Source organism: Barbatula barbatula, assembly GCF_947034865.1.
Source record: "Barbatula barbatula genome assembly, chromosome: 1".
Classification (NCBI taxonomy): Eukaryota; Metazoa; Chordata; class Actinopteri; order Cypriniformes; family Nemacheilidae; genus Barbatula; species Barbatula barbatula.
This window is the reverse complement of record NC_136766.1, coordinates 16,128,289-16,145,906: the sequence shown is the minus strand read 5'-3', so window position 1 is coordinate 16,145,906 and position 17,618 is coordinate 16,128,289. Positions and strand designations below refer to the sequence as shown.

General features: G+C 37.2%; 1 protein-coding gene across 1 annotated transcript; it reads right to left on the bottom strand.

Moving 5' to 3' along the window:
* Positions 1-1,196: 1,196 nt before the first annotated feature.
* abcc12 (ATP-binding cassette, sub-family C (CFTR/MRP), member 12) lies at positions 1,197-15,439 on the bottom strand. Its single transcript, XM_079470292.1, has 31 exons — positions 15,317-15,439; positions 14,580-14,642; positions 14,225-14,388; positions 13,951-14,097; positions 13,633-13,780; positions 13,298-13,534; positions 12,835-13,008; positions 12,598-12,745; positions 12,239-12,387; positions 11,965-12,072; positions 11,611-11,793; positions 11,407-11,478; positions 11,162-11,286; positions 10,868-10,940; positions 10,561-10,764; positions 9,916-10,038; positions 9,636-9,732; positions 8,209-8,271; positions 8,017-8,106; positions 7,814-7,917; positions 7,514-7,693; positions 6,819-7,045; positions 6,483-6,620; positions 6,119-6,308; positions 5,946-6,035; positions 5,558-5,747; positions 5,194-5,353; positions 3,288-3,366; positions 2,947-3,060; positions 2,700-2,864; positions 1,197-2,044 (listed from the first exon to the last, which is right to left on the bottom strand). The coding sequence occupies exons 2-31, from the start codon at positions 14,631-14,633 to the stop codon at positions 1,952-1,954; spliced, it is 4,089 nt and encodes a 1,362-aa protein (XP_079326418.1). The 5' UTR covers positions 14,634-14,642; positions 15,317-15,439; the 3' UTR covers positions 1,197-1,951.
* Positions 15,440-17,618: the final 2,179 nt, after the last annotated feature.

Sequence of the window (17,618 nt, the reverse complement as noted above, 5' to 3'; positions counted from 1 at the left end):
GTCCTTTCCAGCAGTGTTAGGAAAGAACTAATCACGGCCAACTGTAATACAAGGCTAAGAATAGAGTTCACATTTGTCATTGATTTATCTTTCTAACAAAATACCAACCGGATAGAGAGAGAGGCTTATGAATATTTACATCATTGGTTATTGTTGGCTTCCTGTTGATTGGTGACCTACTCCTCTACGTTGGATCACCAAACACTAATATCATGATTTAGATTATATATAGAAAATGACAAAGGAAGAGTATGAATCATTTTGTAAGCTTTACAGTATGTCTTCCTATACCAAGTTACATGCTGTCAGGTTTCGGTCAAAATTTTCGACTTTCTCAGACAACACTGCACCCTAGTGGGTACCAAAAAGTTTATGCTGAAAAGTAAACCGCATGCGATCATGAAAAGTCACCTTGAAGCCGCAATCAATCTGAATCGATTGAATGTTGTAGTTTGAAGATCAAGCATGTCATAAAATTATAGGTTTCCGTTACAATAAAGAATGTTTGACTTGGTTACGGACATTGATTGAATGGCAGACCTTGTGTTGGTGTGTATGCTCCTGTGTTATTAGAGTATAGTTTGTTCCTTGATGAGTAAATGTGTGGCTATAGTATAAATCGTGACTAATGTTTTAATCAAACACAACAGTAAGTTAGTTACTGTAAAAAAAGCACATGACAGGAAGTCAGGAGGTTTGCTAAATTCCTGCACCTGATGACACACTAGCAGAACAGGGCAGCATCATAATTACAAACAATAAGTGCCAGGGAACGCTTCATGTAGGCCTACTCAAACAAGACTTCAGCCTTTGACACCTGTCTGTTTGTTGGTCTAAATATGTGTTATCACTGCACATAGAAAATGCAAAAACACAAGTCTGCCTTAAGGTTTAATATGTTACAAATTAGTCTTATATAAAGGCATTAGGGCCTTGCATAAATTGTGCTGCTGAATTTTAAACACACAGACAATGAAAAAAGTTGCTGCGATCTGATTAATGTCTTTCACATTGTCTCTTGACTAAGCTGAAGTAATTCCCTCACTCCCTCATCAGTCTGAGATGTTCGCTGATGCTGAAATTTCAACACATTTCATCAGTTAGCGTCTCTACTGATGCAACTGCAACTCAATACGTTTTGCTATTAGGTGGAGAGAGACCCCTTGTGTTCTTGATAGGAAATGCAACTGCAGACTGGCCTAGAACGTTCTTTATTGTAAAATTATTCAACACAGAATTGCTTCTTACTACAATGTGAGATAACGATAACAAATTCACATGGCTACATAAAAAAATAGAAATATATTGTTTGGACATTTGATAGGAACTTATGTTAAATAAACATTAAGTTATAGTAAATAGGTAATAGAATAGTACGCATATCCATTGTCAGTTTTATCAGTGGTCATTATCAGGGAATACTTGACCTTGCGTCTGACCAATGAGAATCAATAATTCAACAAAGCATAATAAAAGTGAAAAGAAAGCTTAGGAGACACACATCAGAATTGATATATTTTTCTTAATATTACTAAAAATCATTTAAATCCGTTTCATTTTACATATACGTAGTATTCAAATACATATAAAAATGTTAATAAATATTTTAAATATGTACATTAAATGATACTATGGGAAGCAAATGAACATTTCAATCTAAAACCTTTTGCTCACCTATAGACAGTACACATGTAGAACAAAAGCAGAACCCTCATGTTAAAAATTGTGTAATAATGTAAAGCTCACATAAAATACAAAGTGCAAATAGCGGTATTTGAAATGTGTTATGACATACAGAATGTAATTTATCTGTTTTATATTTCAATTTAATTAGTCCAGTGTTTTATTATATTATAGTGCACTCTGGTGTACACATATGAATAAATCCACTTTCTAAATAAATCCAAATACATGTTGGATGCTATAGTTGTGTGCACATCTTTTTTGTGTTTCAGGAATTTACATGATTGGCCGCCGCTAGAAGTGACGCAAATAAAGAGTTGGGCCTCTGCATCAGATCCTGTGGCCGATCAAATTCAACCACCTAAGAGAGAGAGAGTGAGAATTATGTGGTCTGAGAATCTGAGGTTTTTCTATAATAAACCAAAGCTTTTTTCCCCCGAATGTCTTATTAGCAAAATGTGCGGAATATTCCTTGCATTAAAGGAGTAGTTCAGTGTAAAATTAAAATTTCATGATAATTCACTCACCCACATGTCATACAAAGCCGTTCGTGTATTTATTTCTTCTGTCGGCTTTTGAGTAAAGGTTTCCATAAAATTACTTATCGTTTTGCTAGACAACACCCTTATTCATCGGCTGGTTTCTTGAAAGGCCTTTTGAAGCTGCGATGAAACTCAAATTTGGACCTTGACAAACAGCCCCCCGTTTAAGTGCATTACATGGATAAGAACCCTGGAAATCTTTTCTCAAAAGCCTCAATTTGTTTTTGATAGAAAAGATAAACATGCAGACGGCAAATTAACATGAAATTTTCATTTGAAAGTGAACTACTATAAATCACCAAGAATATAAAAACAATGTTATTATGTGGCAAAACTATTTTATAGTGAAGTATCTCATTAAGCAATGTGCATTTGATATTAATACAAAATCATTACCCAAGTCAAACCTGTCTTACAGAAATAATAATTTTATATGTTGCAAACACAGATTGCTATAAGTATTTGTACTCTTACCTTGCCCTGGTCCATGACAAGTATACGATCACTCTCCAATACAGTGTTGATTCTGTGGGCAATTGTTAATACAGTGCAGTGCTGGAAAGCCTCTCTGATAGTGTGCTGGATCATGCCATCCGTCTCCGAGTCTATAGATGCCGTGGCCTCGTCCAACAGAATGATCTACATGCACATAAGAAAAGTTAGAGCAAAGAATACTTCAGGAAACTCTTTGTAAATCTGAAAGCCTGCATAGCATTCTTACTTTGGAGTTGCGGAGCAGAGCTCTGGCCATGCACATAAGCTGTCTCTCTCCAACAGAGAAATTCTCTCCATTTTCCACTACTGTAGACTCCAGCTTCTTTGGAAGCCTAGCAATCTACCCAAGAGAAAGAAAGCACTGGTTTTCATAGTGGAATGTGCATTCATCACCACTATATACATAAGCACCCGAAATGTTTTACCTTAGCATATAAAGCCATTATTTAAATAATCCAGCTGACTTGCTCTAGAGAAGCTTACACTGTAACATTTTTACATATTCTGTCCGATCAAAGTCATTTCCAATGTTGAATATGGAAATATATATGTAATCTAAGTCTTTACCGTGTCCTTCATGTAGGTTTTTTCCAAAGCCAGCCAGAGCTCTTCATCTTTGTAATTGTTAAAGGGGTCCAGGTTATACCTATATCCAGGAAACACATATGATTATACTATAGGCAGATAAAGCAGAACAATATCTAGATCTGTGATTCAAAACATTGCTCTGGTTGAATACGAATCCTGACCAAACAGACAAGCAACATCAGCCAATATAGTGAACGCCCGTCCTGCTTTGCGTTGTAACGCACAGAATTTTCACCCCTTGTTCCGCACGTTGAGAAAATGTCCCACATTTTCATCAGTCTGTTGGCTTTCAGTTGTCACATAAAAAAACACGATATTTAACCCGAAACGCACATGAGATGCTTATTTGCGCTATTGTAACCAGAACCTGGTGCACACCAGTGCCCAACAAGCTTGTACGTAACCATTTTTTTTTAAAACCTGACTTTCATGAAATGTATGAGAAGACTTCAGTGATTTGAAGTCATCAAGAGTCTGCAACATCTGTCAGTAAATCGGGTGCCGATTCTCCCATGTCAACTTGCCGGATAAAAACTCACTAAAACATTGTAGACTGTGTGGCTTTGAAACTGCGTTTAGCCTATAGGTGTTTGGCGTATTAAAATAAAAAGCCTTTTCAAAAATTTATTTTACAATACATTTTAAAATAGAAAGTCTTTTTCATTTATTTTCCCTGTGTTTTATTTCCTGTGCCAGATCGTCTTGTGCTTTCATGCCTATGCTTCTAGCTCTTAGTTCAGATTCAGGCTCCAGTCTAGTCTAGTCTAGTCTAGTCTAGTCTAGTCTAGTCTAGTCTAGTCTAGTCTAGTCTAGTCTAGTCTAGTCTAGTCTAGTCTAGTCTAGTCTAGTCTACTATTTATCTTTATCCTTATCCTTATCTTTCAACTTTTGCCTAGTCTATTTGTTACGGTTTAGTTTTCCTGGCTACTAGTTTTTCTAGTACTTTATTTTTCTCTCAAGTGTATAATTTTTTCTTGGATATTTTGTAAATTTTTGGGGGCTCCTGCCATCTAGGTAGCCCTTTGGCCCTTTTTGTTTTTTTCTCACCAGATTCCCTCTCCCCAGCCTCTGGACTTTTTAACCTCCTATGCCCTGGTCCCTTTTGCTATCCGGCTCCTCGTTTTCAGAGCTCCTCAACATTTGCCAACTACTTCCCTGTCTGTGACTCTGCCGTTCCCCCAGGGAGCCTCCAGTTCAATTTCCGGCTACCCGCTCATCACCATCACTAAGACTTAAACTCTACCAGGCTGCCCAGCTGTGGAGGCAAACTTTCTGGCTCCTGTCTGCTTGCCTGTTCCCTGGTTTCCAGTTTGCGGTGCAGAATTATTGGCCCAGATCCCTTCCCTGTGACTTTATTCAATAAACTTTGAGTTTCCCTGCATACAGAGTCCTCCCCTTTTTGAAACCCTGACAGTGGGACAAAATGTATATAAAAATGTTTCATTCTGTTATATCCCAGTTTTACGCTACCTTTCAGTGGTGTCCCACTCAAACAGATTACCTGTCCCACCTTTGGTTTGTTGGGTGGTGGTCACCTTATCGGTCAATGGCATGCATTCGTGGGGAGACCATTTTTTAGACCAAGGTGACAGAAAATTTGGTGGCAAGAGTAGTTTCCACACAACCCACACAAATTATAGGGTAGATTTTATAGCAGATAAATGAATTAACGGATATAGCAGTAATAATCGAATTCAGCTGTATATACAGTACTATGCACCTTCACTCACTTCGGTCATTTAGGACATACACTTCATTTAGTAAGTGAATTTGACTTATCAAGAATAAAACGGCCTTAATTTAGTCGATGAAAAATTGCTTAAATTCAGCTGATGGGCTTTATCATCACGGTATTACGGTTGGGAGTTGAAAAGTGGGAGGTCACCTGACAGTGCCGATGAATAGTACAGGATCTTGTGGTATGACAGAGAGTTTACTGCGAAGATCTTTTAGCCCCAGCTTGCTGATGTCCATATCATCTATCAAAATAGTTCCCTCCGCTGGTTCTGCCAAACGGAACACTGCCACACCCAGAGAAGACTTCCCTGAATCAGACAGAAAGATACACAAAAATCAAGCAAATCAGCATGATACATAGTACTTCTAGCTTCTTCATGCACATACGTTGCTTTCGCCTTTGTATCGAAACACTTTGAGCTAACAGACATTTTTTATTCATTTCAGTAGATGCACTGGATACGAAAAAAGGCACTAAGCATGGAAATGTTATAATTCCATTTTTTTCTCACCAGATCCTGTGCGTCCCACAATGCCGACTTTTTCTTGTGGTTTAATATTGATGGTGAGTTTATTAAGGACGATGGGTGTGTACTCCCTGTATCTCATGCTGTAATTTCGAAAGGTTATGGCGCCCTCCTGTGGCCAGCCTGTTGGAACGTTTGCATCTTTGATAGTCCGAGGACCCTCTGATGCACAACCCTACACACAGAAGCAATAATGACATCAATCAAAAGAAAAATACAGACGTCTATACTTCAACCTTTATCAGATCAAAAATCTCAGACTCAAATGTGTAAATCATTGAATTCCATGACATTATCTAAACTGTACAAACCCAACGAATGATATGCTTTATCAATAATAAAATCAATGTCTGTGAGCGTGTACGTCTCGTACCGTAATGTACTCCAGCAATCTTTCTACGCTGGTGAACTTAGCCTCCACTTCAGTGGACAACCTCACCACAAACTGAAGCATTCCAGTCAACTGCAGTGGCATAAGCACAGAATCAGCACTCAGATATCCAGCTGAATTTGACATAATTATTTTTAGTTATCTGTGAGTGTTACCTGTATTGTGTAAGATAAGGCCAGGCCTTTCAGAGCAGGGTTTATGGTATCGCTGGGGCTGAGCACTACAAACAATGCCACCGTTAGAGTAACGGTAGCAGACAGGAAGTCTAACCAGAACGACAGCCAGCGAGTCCCGCAATTAAACAAGAGGAAATGGTTTGAGTTGGTGTCACTCAGTATCTTAAACCTGTCATTTGAACACACATACAAAGGATATGATGTCATTGTGTCAATGCATTCCTTGTTTGTTTGCCCAAAAAGTATATGGCTGTTTACTCAATCACTTTAAAATGGATAATTCCTATAAAGAGAATCTCATAAATATTTAATTTGGCAAGTATCTTAATACAGTATGTCTTACTGTTCTATGTACTGCTGTCTTTTGTCATAGGCATGAATGGTGCTGAGTCCTTGTATAGTGGAGGTGGTGAGAGAGATCCAGGGAGAGCGACTCACATTCTCCATCCTCTTCATATGTCGAATGCTCCTCTGGAAAACACTAAACCAAGGAGAACACACTTTAACCATGCGTTTGTACACTGTTTTGTTTTGAACATTAAAAAACAAATTTTGTTTGGATGCAATGATATGACTAAAACTAACATTATCCTTAACAGAACGGGATAAGCGCTGCTGTTGTGATTTTGCATCTTAAATCCTGGCTTAAATAATTTTGTGATGTTTGTTTATGTCTTACTATAGTATTGTTGCAAAGATACATCCGAGAACTCCAACAACGATCAGGAGGTATGGAAACACCACGCAGATGGTGAGGATTGTGAACGTAACCATCAAACAGAACTGAAAAAAGTTCTCCATGTTAAATGGCAAAACAGCATCAACTTCATCTTGGTCTTTACTGAAGCGGTTCACCATGCGGCCAGTTGGAGTTGTGTCAAAAAAACTCATCGGGCTGCCAAGGATCTGTAATGAAAAGAATCACATGGTTCCAAAATGCTGACTGTTCTCATTTCACTTAACAAATATTTGCATTTCAGTACTAAACATGCTCTTTAATGTTGATATTTCACCAAGAATGAAAATTCTGTCATTATTTACTCACCTTCTTGTCATTTCAAACCTTCTGCATAACAAAAAAGACGATATTTTAAAGAATGTTGGTAACTGAACAACGACGGTACCCATTTAATTCTATTGTATGCACATAGAACCAATGCAAGTCAATGGGTAACACCGTTGTTCGGTTACCAACATTGTTCAAAATATCTTCTTATGTGTTTTGTGGAAGTCAAACAGGTTTTAAATGACAAGAGGGTGAGAAAATAAGCAGAACTATCCATTTGTGTAGCCATGCGAAGTTTTCACATCATATGCTATGATGTAGCATAAACATTCAGACATAAACAACTGAGAAAGGGAAAAATGTCTTACCTGTTTGAACATGGTGTCATGGAGTTTGGAAGAAGAGCGTAGAGTTACTTTAACAAAGGCGTATCCCTTTGCGATACTGAGTACTACCATGGCCACAATCATTAGGCCATAGACCATTTGATAAAATGGCAGGTCTGGATTCTCAGAGATATTGCCGCTTGATGATGGATCAGAGCTGTTCTGAAAAAACAAAGAAAAAACAGTCCTTCACATTAGTACAATGAGATCAACATGGGCTTTTATAATCGTTAAGTTAAATGAAAGAAGGTTTTGATTAAGGTAGATGGTTTTTGTATTTACCCCTGAGCCCTGCTCTAGCCAATAACTGAGCCACCAGTTGCTCACGGCAGTTGACCCCACAAGAAGAGTGAAGAGGAGCACAATAATTACGGCCATTAAATAACCTAGACACACAGAGAAACAGTGTTATTTATATGAAAGATTCAATAAAAGGGTCAAATAAAATATATTACAAAAAACGGAGAGAAATCACGACATAATACCTCCAGCAGCTTTGCAGTAGTGGTGGTATGTTCTCCATGTCACAGATCCCTCCTGGGACACTTCCTGAGTTACTAATTGATCCTTCTTGCCTGAAATACACACAAACAAGTCTGCATGAGTGAAAGCTTGTTATACATTCTCTTGATAATAGAAGATTACATAAAATACAATTATATAAGAATAACACCTACCTTTTGTTGTTTCTTTTGGAAAAGACTCCACAGTTTTAATTTTTTCATCAGACAAATCGAAGGCTACAAAAGGAAATTGAAATTACATTTCATTTATGTTCACCAAATGAGGTAGTCATTTTTTATGAATAGATATCCACTGTTATTGCTTATGTTTTGTACTATGAAAGCCAATAGTGCTCTAGAGATGTTTGGCTACAACCCTTTTTCCAAATATCTTTCTGTGTTTAAAAGAACAACATAATTTTTACAGGTTTGTATAAACAAAAATAAATTCAGCGTGTATTAAAGGCTTTATCGTTAAATATTGTTAAAGCATTGTCTTTCAGAATTCCTGTCAGTTTATTTTTCCAACTAGTAAAGAAACTTCAAAGTTACATACAATTTTTAAGATTTACATACAATAAGCTACCAGGAATGTTCTTTGCATATTTATGCTTCAAACTGCTGATCCACGGGGTCAAATGAGTTGATATGATTGGTTATAGGTTTACGAGGTCATTTACTGGGGCAATTTCAAACCGCATTAAACTGTCTTTGGTAAACTGTAGATTTATGAAGAAAATACCCAGCAATGGTTTGAAATGATATATTTGCACATGGTTTGTCTTACAGCACATTAAAAACACCAAATAATCAACATTTTAAACTTGATTTTTACCAAATGGGGTCTTTAAAGTCCCCTGTGGTCGACCATGAAGATTTAAACTTTTGTTCTTGTGTAAATTATTTTCCTGTCTTAAAATAGCTTGAATTTAACTCTACACTTCAACTTCATTAAAGTCCCAGTGAAATAAAAGAATACAATGGCTATCTTTTCATGAAATATGGCAGCGTTTATTGTAAATAATTTATCAATGTGCGTCATTCTCTTTTTAAAATTCCTTTTCCCCTTATAATCTTTTGTTGAACTCTGAAAATGCACTTCCTTCCTGTAATGACTATCCATCTTAAATGATTTATGTTAGATGGCTTGGGCGGAGCATTCGTAAACTCCTACCCTTCAACTGTCAGTCTACTGCATGAATATGCAAACTAGCCCGCCTCCACTGAATCACACTAAAATTGTGTCAAAACTTAAAGTAATACTGAGAGCTGACACAGCAGTGATGCGATTGTTTCAGCCAGAATCTATTTGCCATCTTTGCATATTTAATGTATGCCTCAAAACTTCTGATCCACAGGGGTCAAATGACTTGACGTGATTGGTTATAGGTTTACGAGGTCATTTACTGGGGCAATTTCAAACCGCATTATTTAAAGTGTATTTTGTACACTGCAGTTTTATAAAGAAATACTCAGCAATGGTTTAAAATTATAAATTTGCACATGGATTGTCTTAAAGCACATGAAAAACACAACATAAACATATAAACAACAATAAATTGGGGTGATTTTCACCCCAGGGGGTTTATTTATTCTCTAACCTGGGTTCTGTATTCCATTACGTTGAGGCTCATCTAGATTTTTCTGTTTAGTGTCATCAAGTTCAGTGTGTATTTGGGAATTTTCCTCTTTATTTTCCTATACAATTAAAAAGTGAAATAAAAGCATAAATTCAGTAACAACAAAAGGATCTGTCTCTCTGATTTTTTTGCAATAATCATCCACAGAGTAAAATATGTGTTATTATTTGAAACAATTCCTTATTTTATCTTTAAAACTTAAAGTAATGATGTGGAGAATGTAAGAGTGTGTACATTGTACCAGCTGGATATTATGAATGAGCTGTGCATAACGGCCTTCAGCATGCATTAAATTGCTGTGAGTTCCAGCCTCCTTTATCTCGCCATTCTCCAACAGCAACACCTCATCACAAAACTCCAAATACTGAAGAACATAACAAAGAGCAAAGGCCCAGGAGATCACACAACAGGAAATTACAATGAAAAAGTTAGAGACCACTGCCCTAGGTGAGATAAATATTTAAACAGCCTTTACAAGCACCATTGCTGAATCATACTGACTGACATAATTATAAGAGAGTGTCATCCTAAATTGGTTAAAGGTTTGTGGATCATTTGTGAATGCATGTGAATGAGCGTGTGCTCCCGGTGTCATGGCAAATCATACACAACCCTTTCCCCTACCCGAATAATATTGCTGAATCATTATAGTTCACTGATGAATTAAAGTTCACACACAAATTTATATAACACCGTCCCAAAGCAAACTGGTAAAATATTAACTTGATGTTCATATAACTATGGCCCCTGTGTTGTAGAGGAAGGTCTGTCTCTGATGTGCTGTGACAGGTGCCCTAAACACTGTTTGATAAATGAAATTGAAATATAAGAAGATCAAGGGAGCATGCCCTGAAGACATGATGAGTCAAATGTTAGTAGGAATTACCTGTAGCTGATGAGTAACCAAAATTATGGATTTGCCCTTCAGTTCTTTCTTGATGCATTCTTCAAATATATGCTTTCCAACATGGGCGTCAACGGCAGACAGGGGATCGTCCAATAGGATGATGTCTCGGTTAGAATATACTGCCCTGGCCAAACTAAGCCTCTGTTTCTGACCACCTGAAAGGTTTAAACCTCGCTCTCCAATCTGTAAACACAAATTAAACAAATATTGATAAACTCTCACTATTTGATATAACTCTATTCATTTGTGAAGTATAGGAGATGTGAGGTGTTGTAAGGAAACACACCTCGGTCTGATCGCCATAAGGAAGCATCGCCAAGTCAGGTTTCAGAGAGCATGCGTAAACAACACGGTCATATCTGCAATACAGCAAGTACACATTTTTCAAAGCAGCAGTTTGCCAAAAAAGGATCAATGATCAACAACAAAGTTCTGTGATCAGGGTCAGACATTTACCCTGACCCATAAAAGTCATCACATGCCATAAAGCAGTTTATAGTCTTCTTGGTACAAGTACAGGGGAGGTTGGTAAACTACATGTGTTTCAAATGTGTCTACTGTAAATTAAAAGGTAATGTACCTTGTCTGGTCGAACCGTTCTCCCATGAGAATGTTATCCCTCACAGTTCCATGAAATATCCAGGCTTGTTGGGAAACGTAAGCTAATGTTCCATTAGCTAACACAGACCCGCTCAGAAGATGCATCTGCAAGGATAAACAATTACACAGTCAGACCCAATTCATCACATCATGAGTGGTGCTGTGTGTCATTTATGTGATCATTTGTCTTAACAAACATAAACACACGAGACAGAGGCATCACACCTGCTCTAGAATACTTGATATTAAAGAGGTTTTCCCACTTCCAACGTTGCCACATACCCCCAGCAGACTTCCCTATAAATAAAAAGAGAGAGTCAATGTAAATGTTTTTTGAAACATTTACTCAATGTTAATGTTAAACATTAAAGTTTTATCAACCCATATCACAAATTCATTTTCAGTCAACTCCATAACACACACACACACCTTTGGAAGATTAAAGCTGATGTTTCTGAGTGCCGGTTTGTTATCTGAGGTATGTTTGGTGTTTTGAGAGTCATCTTGATCTGGCGGGCTCCAGCTAAACGAAGCCTTTTCCATAACAAGCGCTGAGGTCAAATCCTTATTTTGGATGAGATAAATGTCAGGGTTCTTGACCATCAGAAGCTTCTGCAAAAACACAAGCATCAGCATATCAGTAAAGTGTCTGTTATCTGAACTACTGTATATTGTTATTGAGGAAATAGGAAGTGAACTCTCCGTCCACGAGGTAGACCTTAATGATGATGGTTGTTGTTTTTGACATACAGAGGGAAAAGCACGTGAAAGAATGAAACAAACCTTCAGTCTAGCCAGAGCGACTTTAGCCTCAGCTACAGCTTTAACTGAGAATGGCAACAAACCCATAGACATCCTCATGCAGTTGAATACAGCAATGATAGTGTACGCCTGTGAGGAGATCAGCTGGTTAGAGAAAACTGTCATTTGTACAATGATAGTGTCAGATGAATCACTCAGATATGTGCTAGTTTATTATAAAACAACAATTATAATAAGAGGGTGATGAAACTAATGTTTTTTAGCACAATAGTGTAATTGTGTTCAGTGCACTCACAGTAGAAGGTTCTAGGGGCAGTTTCAGTGCAGTGTGGGTAATAAAGGTGAGGATAGTTGCGAGGGTGGGCACTATTGTTGTTAGGGAAGAGTTTAAACTCTGAACATAACCAGCTTTCTGTAATAGCAACTTCTCATTTCTCCTGATATCTGGAGCAAAAAAACATTAAGAACGAACAAATAATTTAAGTAAAAAGAGGGAATGTAGAAAGAAATGCAATAAATACAATTTAGATACAAATGTATATCAAGACCATATTATTTTGTACGTTTTACCTACATTTATGGCTATACATTTTTGTAACTTGCGTTGTAACTTGTTGTAAGATGTTTATCAAATTTAGAAAGTAAAAGGACAACCTGTGATTGTTTTCTCAAATGACTCCTCCCACGCGTACATCTTAATGAGCTTGATGCAGGTCAGAACCTCATTCATCGTGCGAACACGTTTGTCCGTCACAGATACGGCCTGCCTTCTAAATAGACCAATGAGTCTTGCGACTGAGAACTACAGCACAAACACACACAAAGAAAACATGTTACAGTCCAACAAATGACAAAACTAGGAAGACAAAATATCAAGACAATACAACACACCTGAATAGGTATGAAGATCAAGTACATCAAAATTCCAATAAGTGCTGTGTATCCCAGAATGATGCAGGCATATATAATGCATATGATCAGTAGCACAGGAACACACAGTAGAAATGTTCCATACAAGACAGCCTCATAAAGTCGGTAGCCATCACTCGTCAACACGTTTATCGTCTAAATCAGAGAAAAACAAAACACACAAATAATAAACACATAAGTGAATGAAACTACTACTGGATGTATCTTATGTACATAAACTAAAATGTCTGTTTATTCACATATAAAGGGACACATATGATGAATACTATATTCCGTGAGTCTATCAAACTTTTTTTTATTTAACTACTTACTAAGCAATAATGTCACTAATTTAAATGCAATATCACAACCTTTCCAGCAAGTAACCTGTTATAAGTTTTAGACCACAGTCAATCCACAAATCAATAAATAGGCAATGGCTTACCTCTCCTACACTGATGTTGGTGAGTGTCCTGAGAGAGATGATTTTCTTGAAAGCAAGCATTGAGAACGCTCCCTTTATTCTGACAGCTGTACGCAAGTTCAAAGCCCACAAAAGTGATGCAAAAAACGCCTTGCTGAATTCTGAGATGAACAGGGCCACACACAGACCCACACCGTGAAACAAGGTGGACGAATCCGGCTTCTCTGCATGGTTCAGGATTTCATACACTAAAATAGACTGAATGACACAGACAGACACAATGTAAAACACATTTCAACAAATCCACAGGGAGCATAAAGACAATAAACAATTACAACAAGAATGGTTGAACATACCGGACCAATAAATACAGCAAAAGAGAACAAGATGGAGGACAAGAATGATACTATTAATCTTGTCTTCTGAAAACGCATGACCACGGCACCAACAGAGGCTTTCTCTAGGCCCACGCGGGCGACCTCCTCTTCCCACAATCTCTGAAACCTAAACACAACAACAGCAATCACACTTAGACTGTTGTTTTGGGCCTTTTTCTGTTGTTGGATTTTCAAGTGAAATATCAACAAAAATGTTATTCTGTAGTGCTTTTCACAATTTTGCATTGTTTCAAAGCACCTACAGTATAGAATGCAGAAAATGGTTGATATATGCACCTCTCTCCGCAGGTGTGGGCTCCATCATGAGGTGAGAGAGAAAGTGAGTTCATGTCTAACCGATTCCTAAAGAGCTTCCACATCATGGGCGTCATCCATGCAAATGATGCGAAGGAGAAGAAACCAGCATCATCAACTGGGTGTGAACTGAACAAAAAGGACAATTGACATTACAAATGAAAATAAATATTGGCAGACTCAGAAATTAATCATATTAAAAAAAATCATCAAATAACATGTTTACAATGAGGTGAAAAATAAGTGAATTTCTAACCGTGAGCCAAAGCGGAACGGGATGAGTGTTTTTAAGGTGTTCTGGTACTTGTGCCCCTTGGGAGGGGGTTCTGGCTCACTGTAATCTAGAACCGGAGGGCTTTCGGGAAATGCGCTCACGGTTCTAGATGATGTTGCCCACACATCACTTTCGTTTCTTTGTCTCTTCACAGAGCAAAAGAAAGATCATGTAATGAAATAATTGCCAAAAAAAAAGATTGATACATATAAAACATTGTGAGATGATAAAAGATCTGAAAGAACTGAGAGTGAAGACGAAAAAAATGAATGAAAACACAAAACATGACAAATTTTTGACAAAGTAAAGTAAACTAAGCAGTAGATGTCTGACTTACAAAAGAAACTCCCGTCACATTCTGGTTCTCTATAGGTTGTGAAAAGTCCTTCATTTTGTGTTCCTGTTTGGTACAATTTTCACATGGAGATGAAAAATAAACACTGCACAAATGTTCATAGATCTAGTAAATAATGCTGGAAAAGACTGTAGTTTCTTTTTTAAAATGGATAGTTCACCCAGAAATGAAAATTCTGTCATGAATTACTCACTCTCTAGTTGTTCCAAATCTGTGTACATTTCTTTGTTTGGTTGAACACAGAGAAAGAGATTTGGAAGAATGCTTGTAACAAAACCACCATTAAAGACCATAGTAGGAAAAATGACAATGGTAGTCAAAAGTGCCCCAGAACTGTTTGCCGTTCAAAATATCTTCTTTTGTTTTCAACAGAACAAAAAAATATTGTGTAATTTTTCCCAGTATAGTCAATGGGGTCCAAGAACTGTTTGTTTATAAGCATTCTTCCAACTATCTTTCATAGAACAAAGACATTTATACAGATTTGGAACAACTCGAAGATAAGTAAATTATGACAGAATATTTATTTTGCCATTCTCTTTAACGCTAAAACGATCAATTCTAAGTTTCACTAGTCACGTGTAGAATTTTAAGAGTCTGTTGCTAACATTGATAACCTTTTAAATAAAAGTAAAGACTATACAAAGAATAAAACAGAATAATTGTTATAAGGAATGACACAAGAAGTAAATAAAACGGTAAGGCTGAATGTTATATACCTTACTGCTGGTTGTCTCGATGAGGAAGGCACCGGTGCTGTGGTTTGACCGTCTCGGAATGCCTTAATACTCCAGCAGCAACGAGCTTCACAGCTCTTATGTCCTCTTGCTGAGTTTATGCTGAGTTACATCATAAAATTTACCAGGCTCAAAGGTTAACATGAGCAGAGGTTTTAACCTGGCTGGATATCTATCTGTCACTCTCTCCCCCTCTGTCACCTGTTGGTTACTGTCCAAATCCAAACTTTTCTTTTGCTTGTGAAATGATCCAAGTCAATTGATAACCACCTTGTGGAAACTAGATCTGGGTGAGGAGGCAAAGACATAAGTAGGTTTTTTCACTTTTGACACTAGGTGTTTCAAGTAGAAAACTAGACCTTAATGAAAACTAGATGTTTCAGGTATATTAGACACTAGATGATTTAGGTTAAATTGTAGTTGAAAATAAGTCACAATGTTTTAGAGAAGATTAAAAAAAGGTTGAGTTGTATAGAGGGTATGGACGTGTCGTCACTTTACCACATGAGAACGCCGGAGTGAGCCCCGATGGGTGGCAAAACACTCTCCTTACAATATGAGAAAATGCTTTTCCGCGCAACATTTCAGTGTCCAGGAACACCTGATTCCATTGTAAGTCGTAGGGAAGTCTTTAGGATCACCGTTAAGTCCAGCTGCTTGTAATTTCAGCAAATATTTGTGTGCTTTAGTCCGGTTTCTTTGTTTCTCCTATTCTCCTCAGCCTTTTTGCTACATGTTTTGCCACTCTAAGGAGGGTGGCCCACGGTGTATGTCGGCATGTTCACATAGGAAAGTCAGGTCAATGCCCTCTATAGGCTGTATATCAGCTTAAAAATGTGCAATTCATGCTAATAAATAATGTAAAAAATAACAGTCAGTTGCCACAGTTTCCATTTTGACAGCATTCAACCTATTTTAAAAGCCAGCAATTTAGCATTGCACATTATTTAAACAAAATCTTGGATTAGTATAGGTGATCGTCTTTGAAGACTTTGAGGTATTTCCTGTTAAAACATTAACCATTATGAATCTGCAGTGTCAGTGGGGAAGGTGAAGGTGCATATGACCTCACACTAAAGGTCAAAGCTAAAGCTCTGCAGTCAGTTCTGTTGATATGACGGACAGCATTATTTACTATCTTATTAAAGGTCCAATGTATACTTTTTTGGAGGATCTACAGTATTGACAGAAATGCAATACATAATCATGTCTTCAGAGGTGTATAAAGACCTTACATAATGAAGCATTGTGTTTTAATTACCTTAGAATGAGCAACTTTTATCTACATACACCGCGGATATCTTTGCATGGAATTCGCAACGTTGTTTCTGTGGTAGCCGTAAATGGACAAACTCAGCCTCCGTAGTGCTTCGAAAGGGAGGGTGCAGGGGTTGGTTGCTCACCACTAGATGCAGCTAAATTTCATACACTTGACCTCTAAATTGTCCTGTAAGTCTTACAAATTAAGAACCTTATATGATACCTACAACATAATTCAAATTCTTATATCTGTTCATTTAGTATATTGAATTCACATGGCCATAAAAATAAAACAGTTTAGCAAATAATATATATTTCATGTGACAAAAGGTGAAAATGCAAACAAACACAATCCAAATGGCTGCATGGCTATTAAAACTGCTAAACATTTGAAAGCTATAACAAAAAGAAAAATAAATACATTTTGGCATCTCACCTATCACATCAGAAAATTATATAACCCAAAGGACCACGGGTTTGCATGCTGTATATGACAGAGATGACTAAAACTGTTCCTATACGCAACAGCAGTGCAGATAAAAACAGAAAAGTTGATTATAAACACAGTCAATTTGGAGATATATCATGCTAACTTAAAGTGTAAACATGTCCAGGTGAAACTGGTGAAGGCAAACGCATATTGCACATTAATGCTACAGAGCCTTCCAATGCTACAAAGCTAAATGTATGTTTATTATCATTAATCATCCATAAGTGTGCTTTCTAACTAGTATTGTACAGTAGTGTTTTGTTTGTGAATATTTAGGGACATGACATTTTGTTATTCAAAGAATATAATAGGACACTAAATACTTAGCACATTACTTCAGTCTGGCACTGTCTGGATGACCAAATAAATCCCACATGTCCATTGTAAATCATTTGCAACTGGTGCAACAAATAATTCAAGATGGCTGCCTTGGTGTGGAGCTCTCCAGTGTTAATGTTTTTGTTGGTTTGTCCTGTTTTATGTTTATCTAATACAATCAGTTTCACCAGGGATGAACTGCTGAACATTCAGCAG